This window comes from Apaloderma vittatum, unplaced genomic scaffold, assembly GCF_000703405.1.
Source record: "Apaloderma vittatum isolate BGI_N311 unplaced genomic scaffold, ASM70340v1 scaffold11483, whole genome shotgun sequence".
NCBI lineage: Eukaryota > Metazoa > Chordata > Aves > Trogoniformes > Trogonidae > Apaloderma > Apaloderma vittatum.
Genome location: NW_009708653.1, coordinates 56,959 through 74,658, shown reverse-complemented (window position 1 = coordinate 74,658; position 17,700 = coordinate 56,959). Strand labels below are relative to the sequence as shown.

Below are 17,700 nucleotides of genomic sequence, written 5' to 3'. Positions count from 1 at the left end.
GGGGAAAGAGTAGAAAACATAAGGAGGAATGCAAGAGGATGCACAAAGCAAACCTCTGCTACCCTTCATTGTACAGCATCCTGTCTGGGTCATCTCTCAGACTGAAACTTGGCCTCAGGACCCAAAAGCAGTTACAGTTATTGCCTGAGCTCAGATCTATTAGGTAAGATTCTGCAGTACACTTGTAAGGCTTTTTTTTTCTTCTTTTTTTTTTTTTTTAATTCAGAGAGAAGTGCCAGGGAAAGGAGGGAGGAACTCCGCTTCTCTGGGAAAGTATTTGAGTTTTGCAGTGCCAGGAACTTCCAGTAGCTTTATCGCTTCGGAAAACTTCGACCTGCTTTTTTTTTTCCTATTGTGTTGCCTTGGGAAGCCAGGCACGCCTGTGCACCACCGAGGGGTTTTTCGCTGCCCCATAGCCTGGGGGCATTTCAGCCCTGCAGCTAGGTTTCCGGAGGTATTTTAGCTGCTTTGCTGCTCGTTTGCAGAAATGCAGACAAATGCACTGGAGGAAGGGAGAAACCAGGCTTGGGAAGGTCTCCTGAAAGCTCTGTGAGTGGACATGCCGTTGCCGAGCTCTGGCACCACTGCAGAAGCTGTGCTCAGATCTGGTCATCTCTCATCCTTGGGGCATCTGAGATCTTATCCAAGACTTGGAATATTGACCAAAGTGTTAACTGGGACCAGATCTGCTCTCTCAAAATTACTGCTAGCAACTCCATTTTCCCTTGTATCCTGCCATGGTTCCTGCTGTGCTCCTCTTTGTGCTGAAACACTCTCCTGCTCATCACCAGCTGCTGGGCTGAGGAGAACCCAGCACCTCATTTCTGCAACCAGTGCAGTGCCTTCAGCACAGAGCGACTGTGCAGGAGGGTGGTAGCAGGGCAGTAATTACCCTCTTGTCACAGCCGTTCCTCAGTGAGATTATCAAGCTGCAGAGGGCTGTAATGGGAGCCGGAGCTGGGAAAGCATTGTGGGCACTCGCATGGACGGAGGATGCTCAGTGTGAGCATCCAGGAGCGGATGCTGCATCCTGGCAAACTGCACACAGGGCTTCCTTAATCTGGATGCTCTGGATGTCACCACTCCACCCACCCTGACAGAAGGAAGATGTTGTAAAGGCTCAGGTAGAGCTGCAACGTTTTCCTGCATGCGAGCAACGCAAAAGATAGACATCCTTGTGACAGGTGAGAGAAAGGGACATGGCCCAGTGTCCAGGATGTCTCATGGGAGTCCCTCAGAAGGGTTTCCTGAGACAAAGGCGGGCTTAGAACACACCAAGAAAGGGACCAAGTACAATCTTGGGTAGGTAACAACCTCTGTGCTCTGCGAGATTAAATCTGCAAGGACACATGACTGTGGGAAGGATACAACTGAGGGCTGCACGATAGAGGAGCACCAAGTCATGCACTAGGGGATGAGTCACTGTTCTTCACACGGGCTTTCTCCTGACCCTGGCCCCCGGCTTCTGTGGCGGAGATGCCCTGGGGCGTGGGTGCACGAGCGCTGTGGGGGCTATGGGCTGTGGGTGCCATGCATATGCAGAAGCTCTTCTGCATACGTCTTGCTTTTATGGGGCTGGGCTTTCTGGTACGGGCTGCCCTGTGTCCTCCAGCAGTGTGCCGCGTGGGATCGTGGCACTCCCAAGGCACCTGGCCGTGGGGCCGGGATGCCAGGGCAGAGCCTTTTCTTGAGGTGATCTCACCCAGCATGTGGGAAACCAAAATAAAGGAACTTCATTGAGCAAGTTATTTATTTATTTTTTTAAAAAGTAGGTCCCAGCAGGAGATGTTGGTACCGTGGGGTTGTTGATGCTGCTACAGTGTTTGACTTGGGCTTGATGTTCCCCAGGTAGCATCTAGTTTGCCTTTTTCTTGCAAACTGCCCTGTTGCCCTTGTGCATGTCTACAGATTGCCCTGTCCAAACCCAGGCTTTTCTTATGTGTTCATACGTAGGCTACAGATCCCCCATAAAAAGACATACTACATTCTTGGTATTCATTTTACACACTGCAAACGGATAGAAAGAGATCTGATGTCCTGCCCTTCTTCATCGTCCAGAGAGCTCACTCAAGAATACAGAGATAGGACTCATCTGCGTTAGTTTTAGACATTCTGCATCTAGACTTGGTAAAAGGCAGCTTGCTTTTCTAGCCTGTAATTTATATGGCCTTTCTTAGATGTGCCTTGAGATGAGGTTTGTGCCTGAAGAAGCTGAGGAATGGGCATTATCAGTATGTATGCCATAGCAATATTTACTCCTCCACGGAATTCTGGATTCCCTGCTCCTAAGTGGACTTTGGTAAGACAGGTGTTAAATTCAAAACCAATTGCAAATAAGCCTGCTGCACCATGGCCTAGAAGCAGCTTAAGCACGGGATGATCACAGCTGCCAATGCAGTTTAGGTTTTGAACCAAAACCCGTTAAGACGTTTGGGGTTGGGTCCTTTCCCTTTGTGCTTGTTCCTTTGGCACTTGCCTACCTTTCAAAAATCCCAGAGGGTGCTCCTGGAAAGGAGCTCTGAGCAGCATGGCACAGGAGTGACATGGCGCGGGAGTGACGCCCGTCCCTTTTCCCATGCAGGGATCCACAGGCTGTACCAAGCCTGACTGACAGGCTGTGAATCCTCTTTTCATTAGATACTTGTCGGTGGTAAGGATTATTTCTCAGCCTTGCCTTGAGTAAATGAACTAAACACACCTTGTAGCTGAGATCACCTTCCCCTTTGCCAGGTTTCGCCTTTGAGGAGCTTCTTCTGAAGGAGATCAAGAGGCTGCTGCTTCCTTATTTCTTTTGTAAGCCTGTCAGCAATGTTTATACACTACAGTGTTCCCCAGTACTGGAAGCACAAAGTCTTTTGTGCATCCTGCACTTCAACTATCCCTGTGTAGGCTGGGCTTACGTTACTGAAGCATGTGATGCAGAGACCAAATTCTTAAGTGCTGTTGACAGCAATAGCATGATGAAGGCTGGGAAGTCCCCAAAGCAGGTGCAGTCTTAAATTTAGTCCTGATTAGCATGAAAAGTCTGGCCTCAAGTCTTACATTTATAGAGCTGCCCCATAACGTCAACATCTGGATCAACAAACACCTAAATAGCCACCACAATGATCTTCTGAAACAGAAACTGAAAGGGTGATGCATGTTAAGGGAAGACAAAAGGGAGAGTTAAACCCTGCAGGCAGTGTGGGCTGGGATTATCATAATGAAGCACAACCCCAGGATATCCCACCAGTTAAGAAATCTTCCAGGTTAAGCATAAATCGTACTCAATATGCCAAAAAGGAGCTGAAGGAACAGCTAGCTGAAGTCGAAAGAATCAGCTGTAAATGGTAAGAGCATCTTCAAATATCTGAGAGTCTGCAATGGAGACTGGAGGGCCAATAAGTGAAAGGAGTACTCAGAAAGAAGACCAGGAAAGATCGTGTATTTACCTTTCCTAATTTGTGATGCCTGTGGGAAATGGGAACGTTTCTGCAACATCCTATAGCTGACATCTGAGGACTGAAGGTCACGTCTGTGTATAAAATTGCGGGGAACTATAGATCGGTAAGGAAAGGATGATAAACAGCAGACAAACCAGCAGAGAGAAATGTTAGGTGATACACATGGGGTGACAAAATCTTATCTTCACATGGAGAAAATAGGCTTGGACATGACCATGACCACTTGGGGCGAACTCTGTGATGGACAGTCCATCCCAGTGACAGCGCAACACACAACAGAGCTGCAGAAAGCAAGTTGATGTCAGGAATTTTTATGGAAGGAGAAGGGAACAGAAAGGTGGCCGTGATCTCCCTACATAAACCCACGGCTTACTCACCTTTTGTGTACTGTTTGCTCTTCTGTTCTCCTCGTCTCAGGAAAGAACTTGTTTAATTGGGAAAGATTTGGAGAAGGTCATTGCCTGTGATGAGCTGATGGGTCTCTCTGAGGAGCCGGGACTTTCCAGCTGGACCAAAGAGAAACTGGGGAGGATCAGCTTGTCACACTTTTTAAATGCAAGACCTAGGGAGCTTCAAACACAGCTCATATGAGCCAGGTTTGGACAAAACTAAGGTGAGGAGCGAGTTTCGCCACACCAAGCTCTGGATCCATGCAGCAGGGATATTTGCTATCGATAATTACACTTTTCACAGCTTGAAGTGGTGACTGTGAAAGCTCACAGGAGAGAAACCCACTGAGGCTTGCTAAGGATGAAGAAAATTGGATTTACAGCTTGATTACTCATATTGGCAGAGGGCTGAGCCATCCATACTAATCACTGCTGCAGGGAACAGGCTTTTAAAGACCTTTCCTAACACTGGTGAGACAGCCAAAATAAAACCATCCGAAACGGGGAGCTTGAAGAAATTCCAGCAATTTTTATTGATTCCAGCTTTTCCAATGAAGCAAACACATACAGTACAGTCAAAACAACATTCTGATACGTTATTCTCACATCCCTATATCTTACAGAATACGCTGTATAGCTATGGACTGGTAGGCTGAGTTGGTCTCAAACTGGTGTGTGATCAGAGAGGAATAAAACTGCCTACTGCCTTCTGCTTGTCCATGAGGCTTCTGAAATGCTGGGGTGGGTTGGATTGTACATACACAAAACAAATGAAGCATTTATGAGAAAATAGACCAAAAAAAAAATAAAAAAGCTCTGCTAAGCCCAGGACAAACAAGTATGGTATTTATTTACATGGTTGTGTGTCCCGCGCACCGATCAGACGCCAACTGCTCTTATTTTTGCTGCCGGCAGAGCTAACGGTGCTGCTGGTCGTGGTCCTTCCCTCCTCAGCAATTCTCCATCGCTAAGACCCAGGGCATCTGCAACCTGCTGCAGAGCTGCCCTCGTCCCTCTCATCGGGCGTCCGCCCTACCTGGGCTATTAAAGAAGCAAGAAACAGGGCACCAGCTCATCGAAGAGGATGTCACAGTTAAAAACACGCTTTTGAGTAACAACACCTCCCTAGAATGAAAAACAAAATGTTTTGGAGGTGAAACGAGCATCCATTTATGATGGGGGGAACCTCACTGAGCTCCCAAAACTGGACAACACAAACATCGGCTACTCTGGTTAAGTCTGATTCTTTTTTCTCTTCTCACAGCTGAGCATCAGCATCACTTCCTTGACTTGGGTAGAGCTTGTAGTCCAGATTTTAAACAGCGAGACCGAGAGGAAAATAGAGTTGAGTCGCAGAAAATTTCCTGGGGGAGAAATAGCTGCAAAATAGCCCTGGGATGGCAGAGCGGTTACAGATCACACAGCCCGCTGCTCGCTCGAATTATCTGTATTTTGAGGTATGAAAGCAGTGACATACAGCATCATAAAAACAATAAAAGAAAAATCAGCTTGGAAGGAACCTCTCTGTCTGCCCAGCTCAAAGCAGGGATAAAGTCAAAGCCAGATGAGATTGCTCAGGGCTGTGCCCAGTCGTGTTTTGAAGATCTCTGAGGCTGGAGACAGATTTTATTTTTATCATTTTATTAGCTTTGGAAAAACAACTTTGCCGTACTTCGTAAAAATTTATGTGAATGATGTATCTGTCTCTTCGAGTCTAATACTTACTAATGAAAACTCCAGTGCTTGTAAATTTAATTGTGAGACGATGATCATACAGCTACAGCTCTTTGTGCCTTAGGCAGTGATTCAGTAAACTGCATTACGGGTGAAAGCAGCAGCCGTGGTTTAAAATAAAGCCTAAATAACAGCCAGTTAGAATGAATTTCCTCAATATTCCGTCACGACATTTTGTAGTTAGGTTTCCCCAATTAATTTTACAGAGAAAAACATTAGCTCCCAGGACTTCTGTCGAACGTGTAATTACAGGAACAAATCTGAATGCAAAATTGGCACGCAACACATACTTTTTCACCAAAACTGTAACAATCCTGCCTGTGGATGCTGCAACCTCTTTGGGCATCCAGAGTCATGGGTCCTGCCAAAAACATTTTGAACTGTGCATCTGAGAATATATTTCCTGCTCGGGAGCAGCTGGCAGGTCTGGCAAGGGCATGCCCATGGGCTGGGGCTCCTTTGCTGCTCTTTAAATGCTCCTGAAACTGTCCTACCGGATTCTCCTGGTTCTGGCTTCTCCACTTCAAAGCTGCCTTTTTTTTTATTTTTTCATTTTTTTTCTTTGTTTTTTTTCCCCTCTCTCATTTGGCTGGGAGCTCGGAGCAGAAAGCTCTCGACTGAACGTGGGTGAAGGCAAGCAAATAGTTGCTGCTCATTAAAGTGCACAAGATTCAGCCACCCTTTGTAGTTCCAGAAAAAAAAACCACCAAAAAACCAAAAAAACCCAGCTGGGAGATGATCTCCCTTTGTAGACGTGTGCTCCCAATGGTCTAAACAGGGGATGAACAAGTGGTGCTGCATTTCTTAGCTCTAGAGCTGTGTCAGAGCAGACCTGAACTTGATGTACAGTCCTTTAGCAGACACACATCACCCCATTCCCATGAAGTGAATGGGGAAATGCTCATTTCCTCCAATTTAGGAGTCTGACACTTGCAATAAATGAGACTGTTTTTTCCCTTTCCAGACTCGTAATTCATCCTTCCTCTACGCCTGATCAAAACGGGGTCCTGTGCCCCTGCATTGTTTAAAGGGGCAATAACCATGGCGGGTGGGACAGCCAGAAAATGCATCCTTTCCCTGTGGGTCTGAGCTGCATCCCTTCGGGAAACAGGTAGAGGATATTTTTCTTCTGGTGAGAGGAAGAGCAGCCTCTTTCATCACACGGTTACTGTCACAAGAAGTGGGTTGCTCTAAAATGAGCCCAACAGTCCCCTCTTAGAGCCGTAGCATCGCAGGGTGATTCACGCAATTGAAGATTCCACGAAATAAAATATTCCCAAGCCTGACTTCACACAAGCGCTTACATTACTTTGCGTGTTAAAACTATTTCTTTACATTGATCAATAAAAATAAAATGCGATTAAAAAGGTCACGTCCCTCAGTTTTTCCAGTCCTGTGTGACAGTCCGCGATCCCAGGGGAAAAAAAGCCCTTTGCCTGTCTCCAGCTCAGCTCCTCAAATGCCACCTTTGTCCAGGTACAGTCACGAGATCGAGTTGTTCCGGCATTCAAAATGGTTCAGGAGCCAGTAATACTCCCGCTCTGCAGACGTGTTGCGATTGTCCCCTCACATACAGCTTCAGAGAAGGGTCACCAAGACCCGGGAGAGGATCTGCAGATGCCAATTTGCTTCTTGAGATAAAGAGTTCACATGAGAGGAAAGAAAATGCTAATAACTATAAGAGCTCATTGGAGAAAAAAAAAAAACAAAAACAAATCATAAGCAGAAAAGAAGCCTGTGTTAAAAATGTTAGGAATAAGAAGCCTTTGTAAAGCCTTGTATTGTGGTGTGTATCTGTCTATAACGGCCATATGCAACGGGGGGACTCAACTGAAAACTGTCAATTTATAGACTTGTGGGTGCAAATAGGTTGTGACAGGTTTTTCGTGTGGCAGTATTTGGTGCATGGATTGGGTGGAATTGAACAAAACTCTGCGAGGGGGTTAAACTGCACAGCTGGCACCGGCTTTGGGTGGAAGACGGGGACTAAGCCCGCAGGAAGATCCTACTCGCCACGTGCGTGCCTGCGCGCATGCTGGTTGCGTGCACACATACACAGCGACACGCACATTGTTACACAGACACACTCTTTGCAAAAAAAAATAAAATTATTGACATCAAGAAAGTATAACCTCAACAAAAGTCCCTTCTCCCCCCCAAAAAGAAGAAAATGCTTAAAAATATCAGTATCATTCACATGAAATCCATATGTTTAGTTTGTTTTACAGTTGAGTTAAACTCAGGAACGCTCTACATCTTTAACATCCTAAGTAATTGTGAAAGGGTTGTCTTCCTGGACATGAACCAATTCCAAACTCTGAAACGGAAAAAAAACAACAAAGAAAAACCGAAAACCCAGATAATTAAAGCATTCAAGAAATGTTTTCATTACATTCAAACCCAACCTTTAATCTTTCTTAGCCTGTACCCAGTTTTTGTACTGCCCATAGCTTTTCACCCCAGACTTTCATGCTTCTCTGAGTCTCGGTGGGAACATCCCAAGTGAGCAAGAAGTGAAACCCATACCTCAGCAGAAGAAAGAAATTGTTTTTTGAACCTTTTTCTCTTACATCAGGGCCGCATTTAGCTTGATGGCAAAGAGCGTGTTGGGGAAAGGAGCAAATCATTTATTCTGGAAAACCTCAACCCTCATCACAGAGACATCTGATATTTGAAAAGCACTTACAGCTCTTCCCTTCAGTGGGAATTGTGAATCAGAATTCCCTCACAGGTTCAACCCTCATTTCACACCCAATAAAAAACTAATAACAATGCCCTGAAAATTCTGCCCATGATTTCTCTAATCTGCTTTCTCTGTTGGGATTTTTCACATGGCACTGCGTAGTTCCAGATTTTGACCTGACGCTTACAGTGCTGAAAAAATCCCTAAGGGTGACAGTGCCATAGCACGTGGTGGAATTAACTGCATGTTACTGTCAGTATCTGGCTAATATTATTCAAAATTCAGGAATGAAAGAGAGATTCATGTAAAAAGCTCCACCTGAGAGGATTTGGAAAATACAATTAATTTGTAAGTAACTAAGAAAGACACGTAGTCCAGTTCATCAGCTTTGTCTATCCTATGGCATCAGCTGCGTAGCGCAGGCAGCACCTGCACCAAGGCCAGGAACCACATGACTCCTGACTTTGATATTTGGACTGAAAAGGTTTAGGATGAACATCTTACAAACCCACTTTAGTGGAGAATAAAAACAGCAAAAAGGGTCACGGGGCTCATGCACGGCTCCTTTGCCCCCCAACCCACCCCATCCCCAAGCACAAGGGGCCCCATCCTCACCTGCAGCCTGAATGTGCATGGAGAGGTTCCTAAAATCTGGAGGAGAGGGTCCTGAAGGTCGTTCCAGCTAAAGATCCCATCCTATTCTTATCAAATCCTTGCTGAAAAAGCAGAAGTACATGAAGTGCTGTGAGTATGTATCCATTTCAAAGCTGATGGCTGTCCGTTGCCGTTAGAGAGAGCCTCCTGCCCCACTTCAACAGCTGAGCTCTGCTTAAAGAACACTCTCAACCAACCTCCTCTGCCCTCCCTGTGTGCCTTCAACACATCACGCTTACTGATGGACTTCATCTTCTTTGCCTTGCTTTCCATCTGCCCAGAGCTGGACTCCACCTTTGCCAGAGCAAACCTTTATTTAATCCTTCACTGAACTTTATTTCATCTGATTGTGGTGGACCTGGCAGCGTTAGGTCAGGCTCAATGATCTTAGAGCTCTTTCCCAGACCATTCTGTGATTCTAAGTCTCGTCATCCTGGGAAAATGGCAAAGATCTACGCACAATGCATATATCCTTGCAGACTTCCATTTTTCTCATCTAATGCACACCTACGCAATGAACATCTGGATGAACACAGGAGTGACTCAGTCACACCAGAATGAGTTGGCTCAGATGGCTCCTGAGCAGAGCCTGGCACAAAGTTGCTCAAGCTGCTACGGAGAATGTCTTCAGCCGTCAATATGAGAATGATATTCAGGTACTCTCTACCTTCCTGCCCCCAGGGTGCTCCCCTTTGTGGATTTTACTCCTTCTTTTTAATCCAGCCCTTTGCTCTCTGCAGGTGCTGCTGCTGTTGAGTTGGAAAAACCCGACTTGTTCAAAGGAAGCCCCTGGGAGCTGGAGCTGGCTTGGAGCCCTGGCTGCCTCTCTGCACTCTCGCGGCTTCTGCGGCAGGGAGCAAAACAAACCCTAAATACTCCTCTTATTGATTTAGAAAGTTTACCCTGACTGTAAGGGTGATGCAACCACAGGGTAGGGCTATGGACACAGAAGAAAATGGGGGGAAAGAGAGGAGAAAGCTTGCCAAGGATCTGTTGGGGCACGCTGATCCTACATGATGGACTGCAGGTCTGTTCCCAGCACGGAGCAGTGCTGTGCCTACGCAACAGCATTGACCCCAGGAGCAAGGTGCCCATGGGGTGGGAGAGCCCACCTAACCAGCAGCATCACCATAGTGTGAGCTGCCTGACCTCTGCTTAGTCCCTAAAGTCAATCCTGGCAGCTGCCACTGGGGTTCATAGAATCATAGAACCATAGATTTGTAGAATCATAGAATTATAGAATCATAGAATCGTATCAGCTGGAAGAGACCTAGAAGACCATCGAGTCCAGCCTTTGTCCCAGCCCCATCAACCCACTAAACAATTCCCCCCAACGCAACATCCACCCATCTCTCAAACCCCTCCAGGGATGTGACTCAAGCCCCTCCCTGGGCAGCCTGTGCCAACGGCTGACAACCCTCTCAGCAAAGAAATTCTTCCTCGGATCCAACCTGAACCTGCCCTGGCGCAATTTAAATCCATTTCCCCTCGTCCTATCACTATCCACGAGGGAGAACAGACCAACCCCTGCCTCTCTACACTCTCCCTTCAGGTAGTTGTAGAGTTGTAGAAGGTCTTAGGAGGGTGCCAATGCTCCGAGAGCATCGTGGACCTCGCAGCGCCCTGGGCTCCTCCCAGCCCCTGCCTGAGCTTGCTGCTGAATCACGGCCTTTGCAACCTCACCGGCTTCAGCGAGTGAGTCAAGATCAGGGCTGTTCTCCCCAGCTGAAAACAGAGATGTTGTCCTTACCTGCTTGAGCACACTCTGGAGCTCCCTGTTGGACCAAAGATCTGTCAGGAGGAGGCGAGCAGCTTCGGCCGCTTTCGGACAGGAGCTGGGAAGATGAAAGCAACCCCGGTGAATGATGGTGGGCCATAGAGCAGCAACTCACAGGCAGCACCGACAGCCTCTAAAGCAGCCCTTCTGCTGCTGGCAGGCCGGCTGCACCGCTGGAGGACTGCCACTAAAACCTTCCTGGCTCCCTCGGCGATGTTACCTGACAACAACCTCTGGGACCAGAACAGGACCAGTTCAGAGGAAGGGAGGAGCTGAGTGGGAAAATGAGCCTTAAAGTGAGCTGTTTCTGGAACATGGAATTTGGGAGAGTGAAAGAGAAGGGAAGAGGGGCCAAGCTTTCCCTGCAGTCTGTGGGGACAGTGTGGGCGAGTCTCTGGGGAGGGCAGCAGGAGACTGGGCTGCTCTTGCCTGGTGAGTTCGAAGGGGATGGGTGCGTTCGTAATAACAACATCTATAACTGTAAGCCCTTACGCAGCACAAGTTAATGGATTCTTGCTCACGTAATAGCTCCAAAACCATGAGTCAAGCAGTACCTTTTATAATTTTGGAACATTTCGCGTGACAACCTAGATATAAACCTCCTTGTTGGTTCTTATCCCTGCTCCTGATCTCCTGGACCTCATCCTATCTTGGGAGACTCCTGGTCTGGGTTCAGTGCAACAACCCCAGCCTGGAGAGGTGTGAGACCAGACTCAGGACCCTCCCTGAACTTCACAAAGTGTTGTGTCCTCAAAATAGTCCTCACTGGACTATGACAAATGGCACTGACAGTGGTTCTCAGGAACCTGGGACCTACAGGCACCATATTGGGAGTGTGAAAGGACGGGAACGTAACCACACTCAGTAAATTTGGAAGCGTTTGTCTAACATACACACAGCAGTTACCAAAGAAATCAGAGATTTAGCTTGGTCATAAACTCCAACGAAATCGCGTGGAGGACTGGGGAAGCTGTAGACCACCAGAAGTTCTTGAGTAATGTTTTGGAACAGAAGAACAAGGTTTTACTGCAAAACCACCATCCTATGCCCTGTCACCAGAACGATTCAAAAATATTTTAGTGGTTGAAATATTGTTTGTGGCTGAAAAGCCATTAAAAACCAATAACCCCCCCCAAGATATCTATGACTAGATTGTCAGTGTATGTCCTTGACATTTTCTTTCAAGGATATGTTGGTTTATTCTCCTTCTAAGCTGGAGTAATTTTATTTTATTTTTTTTTGTAATTTGCTTCTAATGATTCCATTTTGCCATGATATCTCCAAAGATTCTTCTTTTCAAACCAAAATTACAGAATCACCCAAACAACATCTGGTATGTTTACAAATCCAGACTAAAGAATTTCTCAACTCCTAATTTGAAGGATTGATACTGATTCCGTTTCGTAGATCATCTACTGCTACTATTTAGGTGTAAAAAGATTAAGCATAACCCAATGGAGCGTATCCTAAACAAAAGTGTGGGGAGTAGTGTGTGATTGTAGCAATGTACAACATGGAGCAGAACATCAACGACAGCTCATTTGGGGAAAAATCTTCTTAAAAACAAGCTTCCTGAAAATCAAAGTTGATTTTTAAGGACAGTCTATTTTTTTTATAAATAGAATTGTTTGTAAAAATTGTGGAAAGACAACAAGGAGGATGTCTACTGGCAGCAGTCATCCAAAAAATCTACAAACCAATACATTTACTCAACAAAACACAACCAAGAACCTCGTCAGAAGGAGATGGTGGGACAGAGAGGAAGAATGAAGGCAGCAGGGATTTTGTACACCTACATCAAATAATGGGGGAAAATAATGTTTTCTCAAAGGACAAAAGTATCAAGAACCTTATATATGTCACAGGACATGCCAAGGGCTTCCTGGAAGAGGGATTTCTTCAGGATGTCATAAGTTTATAAATTTGATATCAAGAGGCAGTCTTTGGAAGAAATGGGAAATTGGAAATGCGTGGATAAGAAGTTTCTTGCACAGAAAGAATCGAAATAAGACCTCAGTTTCTTGAAAGGTTAATTTCTGGTAAAATTAAACTGCAAAACTAAATTGAATGAACTAAGAAAAACTGAAACAAAGCAGTGATAAAGAAATGAACTCTAAGTGTGATGATCTAAAGTACAGAAAGGGATTTTGGAGTAAAACCTTTAGTTAATCCAGTGGAATTATTGAGAAAAAATATAATTTTTTTTTTAGTGAAATAATGTCACTTGAAAATGAACAGAAGAATATTTTTCAGACGGTTGGAGAAGAAAGACAAAAAGGACATCAGCCATCACAATAAATCAGTAACTGCAGCTTGATTTTCAGAAACACCACCAAAAAAATGAAGTAATATTCAATAATTTGGGAACTTGGATTAAAAGTAACCAAGAGTAAATGAACACCATCCTCACTATGAAGCCTGTGTCACAGGTGAGGATATATGCAGGAGGCAGAGGCAATTATTTAATTGGGATGCTCCAGGAGAAACCACAGCTATCAGATAAAGTGCTGAATCGCTTCTGCCTTTCACTCGGAACAGAGCTACTAGAAACATCAAGAAAAAGAAACCTCAGCTTTGAGGAGCGCTGGGTGGTGTCTAAGAGAACATGGGAAGGGAAAAGACCTGTAACTTACTGGTCTGTAACCTGGAAGCTCTTTCAAAAATACGAATCGTTTGAGCGTGTTAAATCACTAATTTACAGCTTCAAATGCAACGAGACACCAGTTCAGAAATACAGGTGAAGGTTTTTGGGTGGCAGAAGAAACATCTGCCAGGAAGGCCCCGTGCAGCCACACCAACCAAACCTCACGAATGCTGGGGGTGAGGGAAGTGTGTCCATGGGGAAACTGAGGCAGATCAACAGAGAAAACTCTGTGAAATACTAACAAAGGGAAACATTGTCGTGGTGTTCTCCATGACCATCTGGTCACCACTGGGACCTTCTCTGTTCTCTACTTCTGCTGGTCGAGGTGCTGGGAAGGAGGTAGCGCGAGACTCATGCCCTCTGCATCCAGCCCAGGCAACAGCCCCCAGTAGAGGTGCTGGATCTAGTTATTACCACCATGGTGTGGGTGAGACTCTTTCTGATGTAGAACTGGACAAATCCCACCCTGAAATTTCTTGGTTATCTTCACAGGCTGCACAGGAACGTGGGAGAAGTCAGCTAACCTGTGAACTAGCACGTGTCCTGTTCCCTAGAGGGGAGACCTCTTTCACATCTACTCTACAAGAACAATCTGAAATGACACGATTTGAATAAGAACGATTAGTCCTGGGCGTAAATTGTAATATTTTTTCTTAAATTGAGCAGCATAAAAATCTTTGTGGACAGACATGAATAACGGGGGGAAAAGAACAATTCCAGTTGTGGACATCACAAGAACTGGGGAGCTTCTCAGAAGGAATTGGTGATGCAGACAGAAGGAACACACTGAAGACGTCTTCGGAGTTTAGCAACTCCTGGCAGTTTAGTGAGTCATTGCAAACAAAGCTCATCGCACAAAGCACTCAGGACAATCAGGGTTCGCACAACCCCAGTTGTGCAACACTTTGCTGAAGCAGTAAATTAGCTGGCGATCGGTCTGAGCGATCTGAAGCGGGACTTTAGGCAGAAGTAAATACCATGCAAAACAAGGAAGGCACAGAAGAGGGCTGGGTTTCGTGCTAATTGGGCTCGTTGTAGAGTGGAAGCATATAAAAGCAGCAAACTGACCGAAGCTCGTTGGCTGGGGACCAAACCAAACAAGGAGGCCACTTCTAATGACTGAGAGTCTCTCTGCTGCCACAAAACGAGCGCTAGATTCTAAGTGGGTTATCAAAGGGTGTTGGAGAAGGCATGCGACTGGCTTTTCACAACAGCAAACAATAGGTTGCTTGTATAAAGTGTTTGAAAACAAAGACAGATAGTAGGAGAGATGAAAGTCTAGGAAGGAGAATACATGGTCAAAGATCATGCAAGTTTAACACCAGTTTGGCCAGATATGAACAGAGAGTTTCTGCACAGGGAGAGTACGGAGAACAAGCAGGACAGGATTACTAGCGCCAAAACTCCAACCAGTGGTCGAGAAAAAGGTCACTCGGTTGTTGTAAAACACAGATGAGAAGACCAGGAGAGGTACCTGTAATACATATATATATAAATATATATATATATATGCATGTGTATATATCATCACAGTTGCATCTTTGCCACTTGAGGTGGGCATTTCAACAGAAAGGTGAACAAATGTGAATGTTAATGTTAAGCTCAATCCCAGCACATCAGTGATGCTTGAATCCCAGGCCTAACCTTCACGACGAAGTTTGCAAGAAGCTGTGAGTGAGCAGCCCAGTTGCTGGGGACAGAGGCTGCGCGCTCACACCCCTTATTTTGAGGGCTGGGATTTTGAAAAACATTTAAGATGCTCATGCTTTCGTTCTATTTAATTCTTACAATGCAACCAGCAAATTTCCTGAGATGCCTTTAGAAATCTCACCCTTGAAGGCTCATGCCTATTTCCAAGAAATTAGCACTGAGGAGCTCTGTCTACTTGAATTTTTTGGGCTCTGGTTGGTTAACCCGGCTTTGCAGAGAGTGTATGGGCTCAAAAATCTCTGCACATGGCTCTCCATGCTTTCTGCCCCAAACTCACCCATTTCGGCACAGGCTTACTACATTATTTAGCATGTTGCTTGACAAGTAAGACTTTCCCAGGTGTGGGTTGGACATGATGAGGTTCCTCAGAGTGTAACAAGCTGATGTCATGATCTCGCCATAGCTGTTGGTATTTCCAGACGGGTATGACAGGAGACGTGATACATCTGGGAGCACCTGGTGAGCTAAAGAGGTGGAATGTTCCAATCAACATTTAAATAAAACTGAGCACAAGTGAACAAAAACTGTTTGTGTTAGCACTATGCAACGCAAGGACGCAGTGTTATCTCTGGAAGGAGGCACTAATACTGTTGGACAATCGTGGCACAATAGTCATCGCTTGATTTTCAGAGACAAAATGAGTGCTCTGGAAGGGCAGTGATATTGGTCAGGGGTAGTCAAGTCCAACTCAGTTCCCAAAACTGCTTTGCAGATTTGTCATTATCTATAAAGCAATGCACATGTCTGTAGAGGCTTCGGGATGGGACACATTTTGTTAATTAAGCCTGCAGATAACACTTACAATCGTCTTTTTGGCCAGAAGAAATGACCCTACTTTGCACAATTTCAGAGCTTGGCCAAGTCCTGTTATGGGGTTTACAAAGCAAGACGGGATGATATGAGAGAGTTAGAAAAAAGACATCGTTCTGGGACCCAGTGTGGTGGAAATTACTGACCCATGGTTTTGTGGAGAACAGGATGTCGGGACATGTTGCTCAGCAAAGAAGCCCCAGACCGCACGACTTCAGAGCTGTTGGACTGGAGGAGCCGTGCTATGCGAGGTAACCCTTTTTCCTTCAAACCAATCAATTGGCTCATTGCGTTGGACATCTAGGAGAGATAATGAGGATGTCTCATGACTTTGAAGGTCAAGAAGACACAACTGGACGGACAAACATGACTGCACTGTTAAAACAAACATCTGTATAGTATCTGTTTTGCTATCATCATCCCACTTTGTCAAGAAGATATAACTAGGCCAGATAAACATGACTTCACTGTAAAACAAACATCCGTATAGTACCTGCTTTGCTACCATCATCCCACTTTGTCATTTACCCCTCTGTCTACAAACATTTGCAAGGTCAGATCTCATCTTCTGTGATATAGCCACTACTTTTGTCCTCTTTCTGGAGCCTGAGTGGAGACAGTTGCTCACCCAAAGCCGGAGAAGTTTTACCTTCCTGTCCCCATTGCCCTTGCCCTTCACAACCCCCTTGCAGCCCCCTGACGTGCCACAAGCAACAGGCTGCGGTGGAACAGGAACAGCTAATGGATACCTTTAAAAAACAACCTGAAGCCAAAAAATGCTTGGATCCCGATCTTGTGTTTGCTTGTGTAAATCTAGAAGATCTCAGGATGTAGCCGGTTCAGATGAACATTCATGGACTCTGAAGGATATACGCTTAATAAAGTGCCATTTTGCTCATAGAGTTTGAGCTGAACTTCTCAGCTACTGCCCCACCAGAAAGGCTGCTGGAGATTGTTGCACCACCAGTGACACATGTCCAACAACAGTGACATGAGAATGGAAGGAACGGGCTGGCAGACAATTTTCTTCCATTAAGCTGAGACAAAATGTCCCTCCCATGCTCCAGGCGACACATGTGCCACGTTACAGACTGACACCAGCAGGGCTGGGATCTGTGAAGCAGAGTCTGAGAAGAGATTTGGAGCCATCCTCTATCAGCTAAAGGACTACAGTAAGCTTTGTAAGCTTGCCCCTAGTTTCCCCTTCCTTCGAGTGACAGCAAAACCAGCAACCCATCCCAACTCCACCTTTGGGCTGGACTAAGACCCTTGAAAGAAGAAGCCACTTCTGCACATCTAGGCCAATCCTAGCAGTTCCGTTCCAGAAGGCTGAAATAACCTGCTTCAGCACTATCAGAGCTGTGCTTTGTTTGTTCGTTTGCTTTCTTCCCCCCTGCCCCAAAGACATTCTTGTGTAATGACATTCGTTGCTGAAAGGCTTTTCATTTCCACAGAGCACGTGGCTCCAGCCCCATTTCTCTGATCGGCTGTACCCACACCTCTCTCCACCTGGTCTTTAGTGGTGCTGCTTCGCTAAAGTACCAAAAAAAAAAAGTGTTCCCAAAATATTTCACGCTGAAAGACTTGTCACAAAAGCTCCCAGGAGATCCGAGCTGGCAGGTTAATGCTGTCCTCATGTCGTGAGTCACCCTCGTGTTTCTGGGTGGAACACTTGACACACGTGACACGCCTCTCCTACGTATGAAATAATTATCTCTTTATCTCCCTAGCCATCATATTTAAATTGGAATTGATGAAGTTCGGCACAAACAGACAAGTCGAGGTTTGTCCACGTGAACGCAGCCTGCGAGGACATGCCCAGGGGAGCGATATCGGGCACAGCAGAGCCGCTGTCG

The 17,700-nt window shown here is 45.7% G+C and overlaps 1 protein-coding gene across 1 annotated transcript in view; it reads right to left on the bottom strand.

Annotated features, from left to right (window-relative positions):
- Positions 1–8,893: 8,893 nt before the first annotated feature.
- Positions 8,894–17,700, bottom strand: part of PKP1 (plakophilin 1) — a 42,042-nt gene continuing 33,235 nt past the window's right edge. Inside the window, exons 10-13 of the mRNA XM_009866643.1 lie at positions 15,991–16,144; positions 15,312–15,498; positions 10,654–10,738; positions 8,894–8,965 (exon numbers count right to left, since the gene is read on the bottom strand). Of these exons, the coding sequence (XP_009864945.1) occupies positions 8,894–8,965; positions 10,654–10,738; positions 15,312–15,498; positions 15,991–16,144 (498 nt within the window). The remainder of the gene's footprint in view (positions 8,966–10,653; positions 10,739–15,311; positions 15,499–15,990; positions 16,145–17,700) is intronic.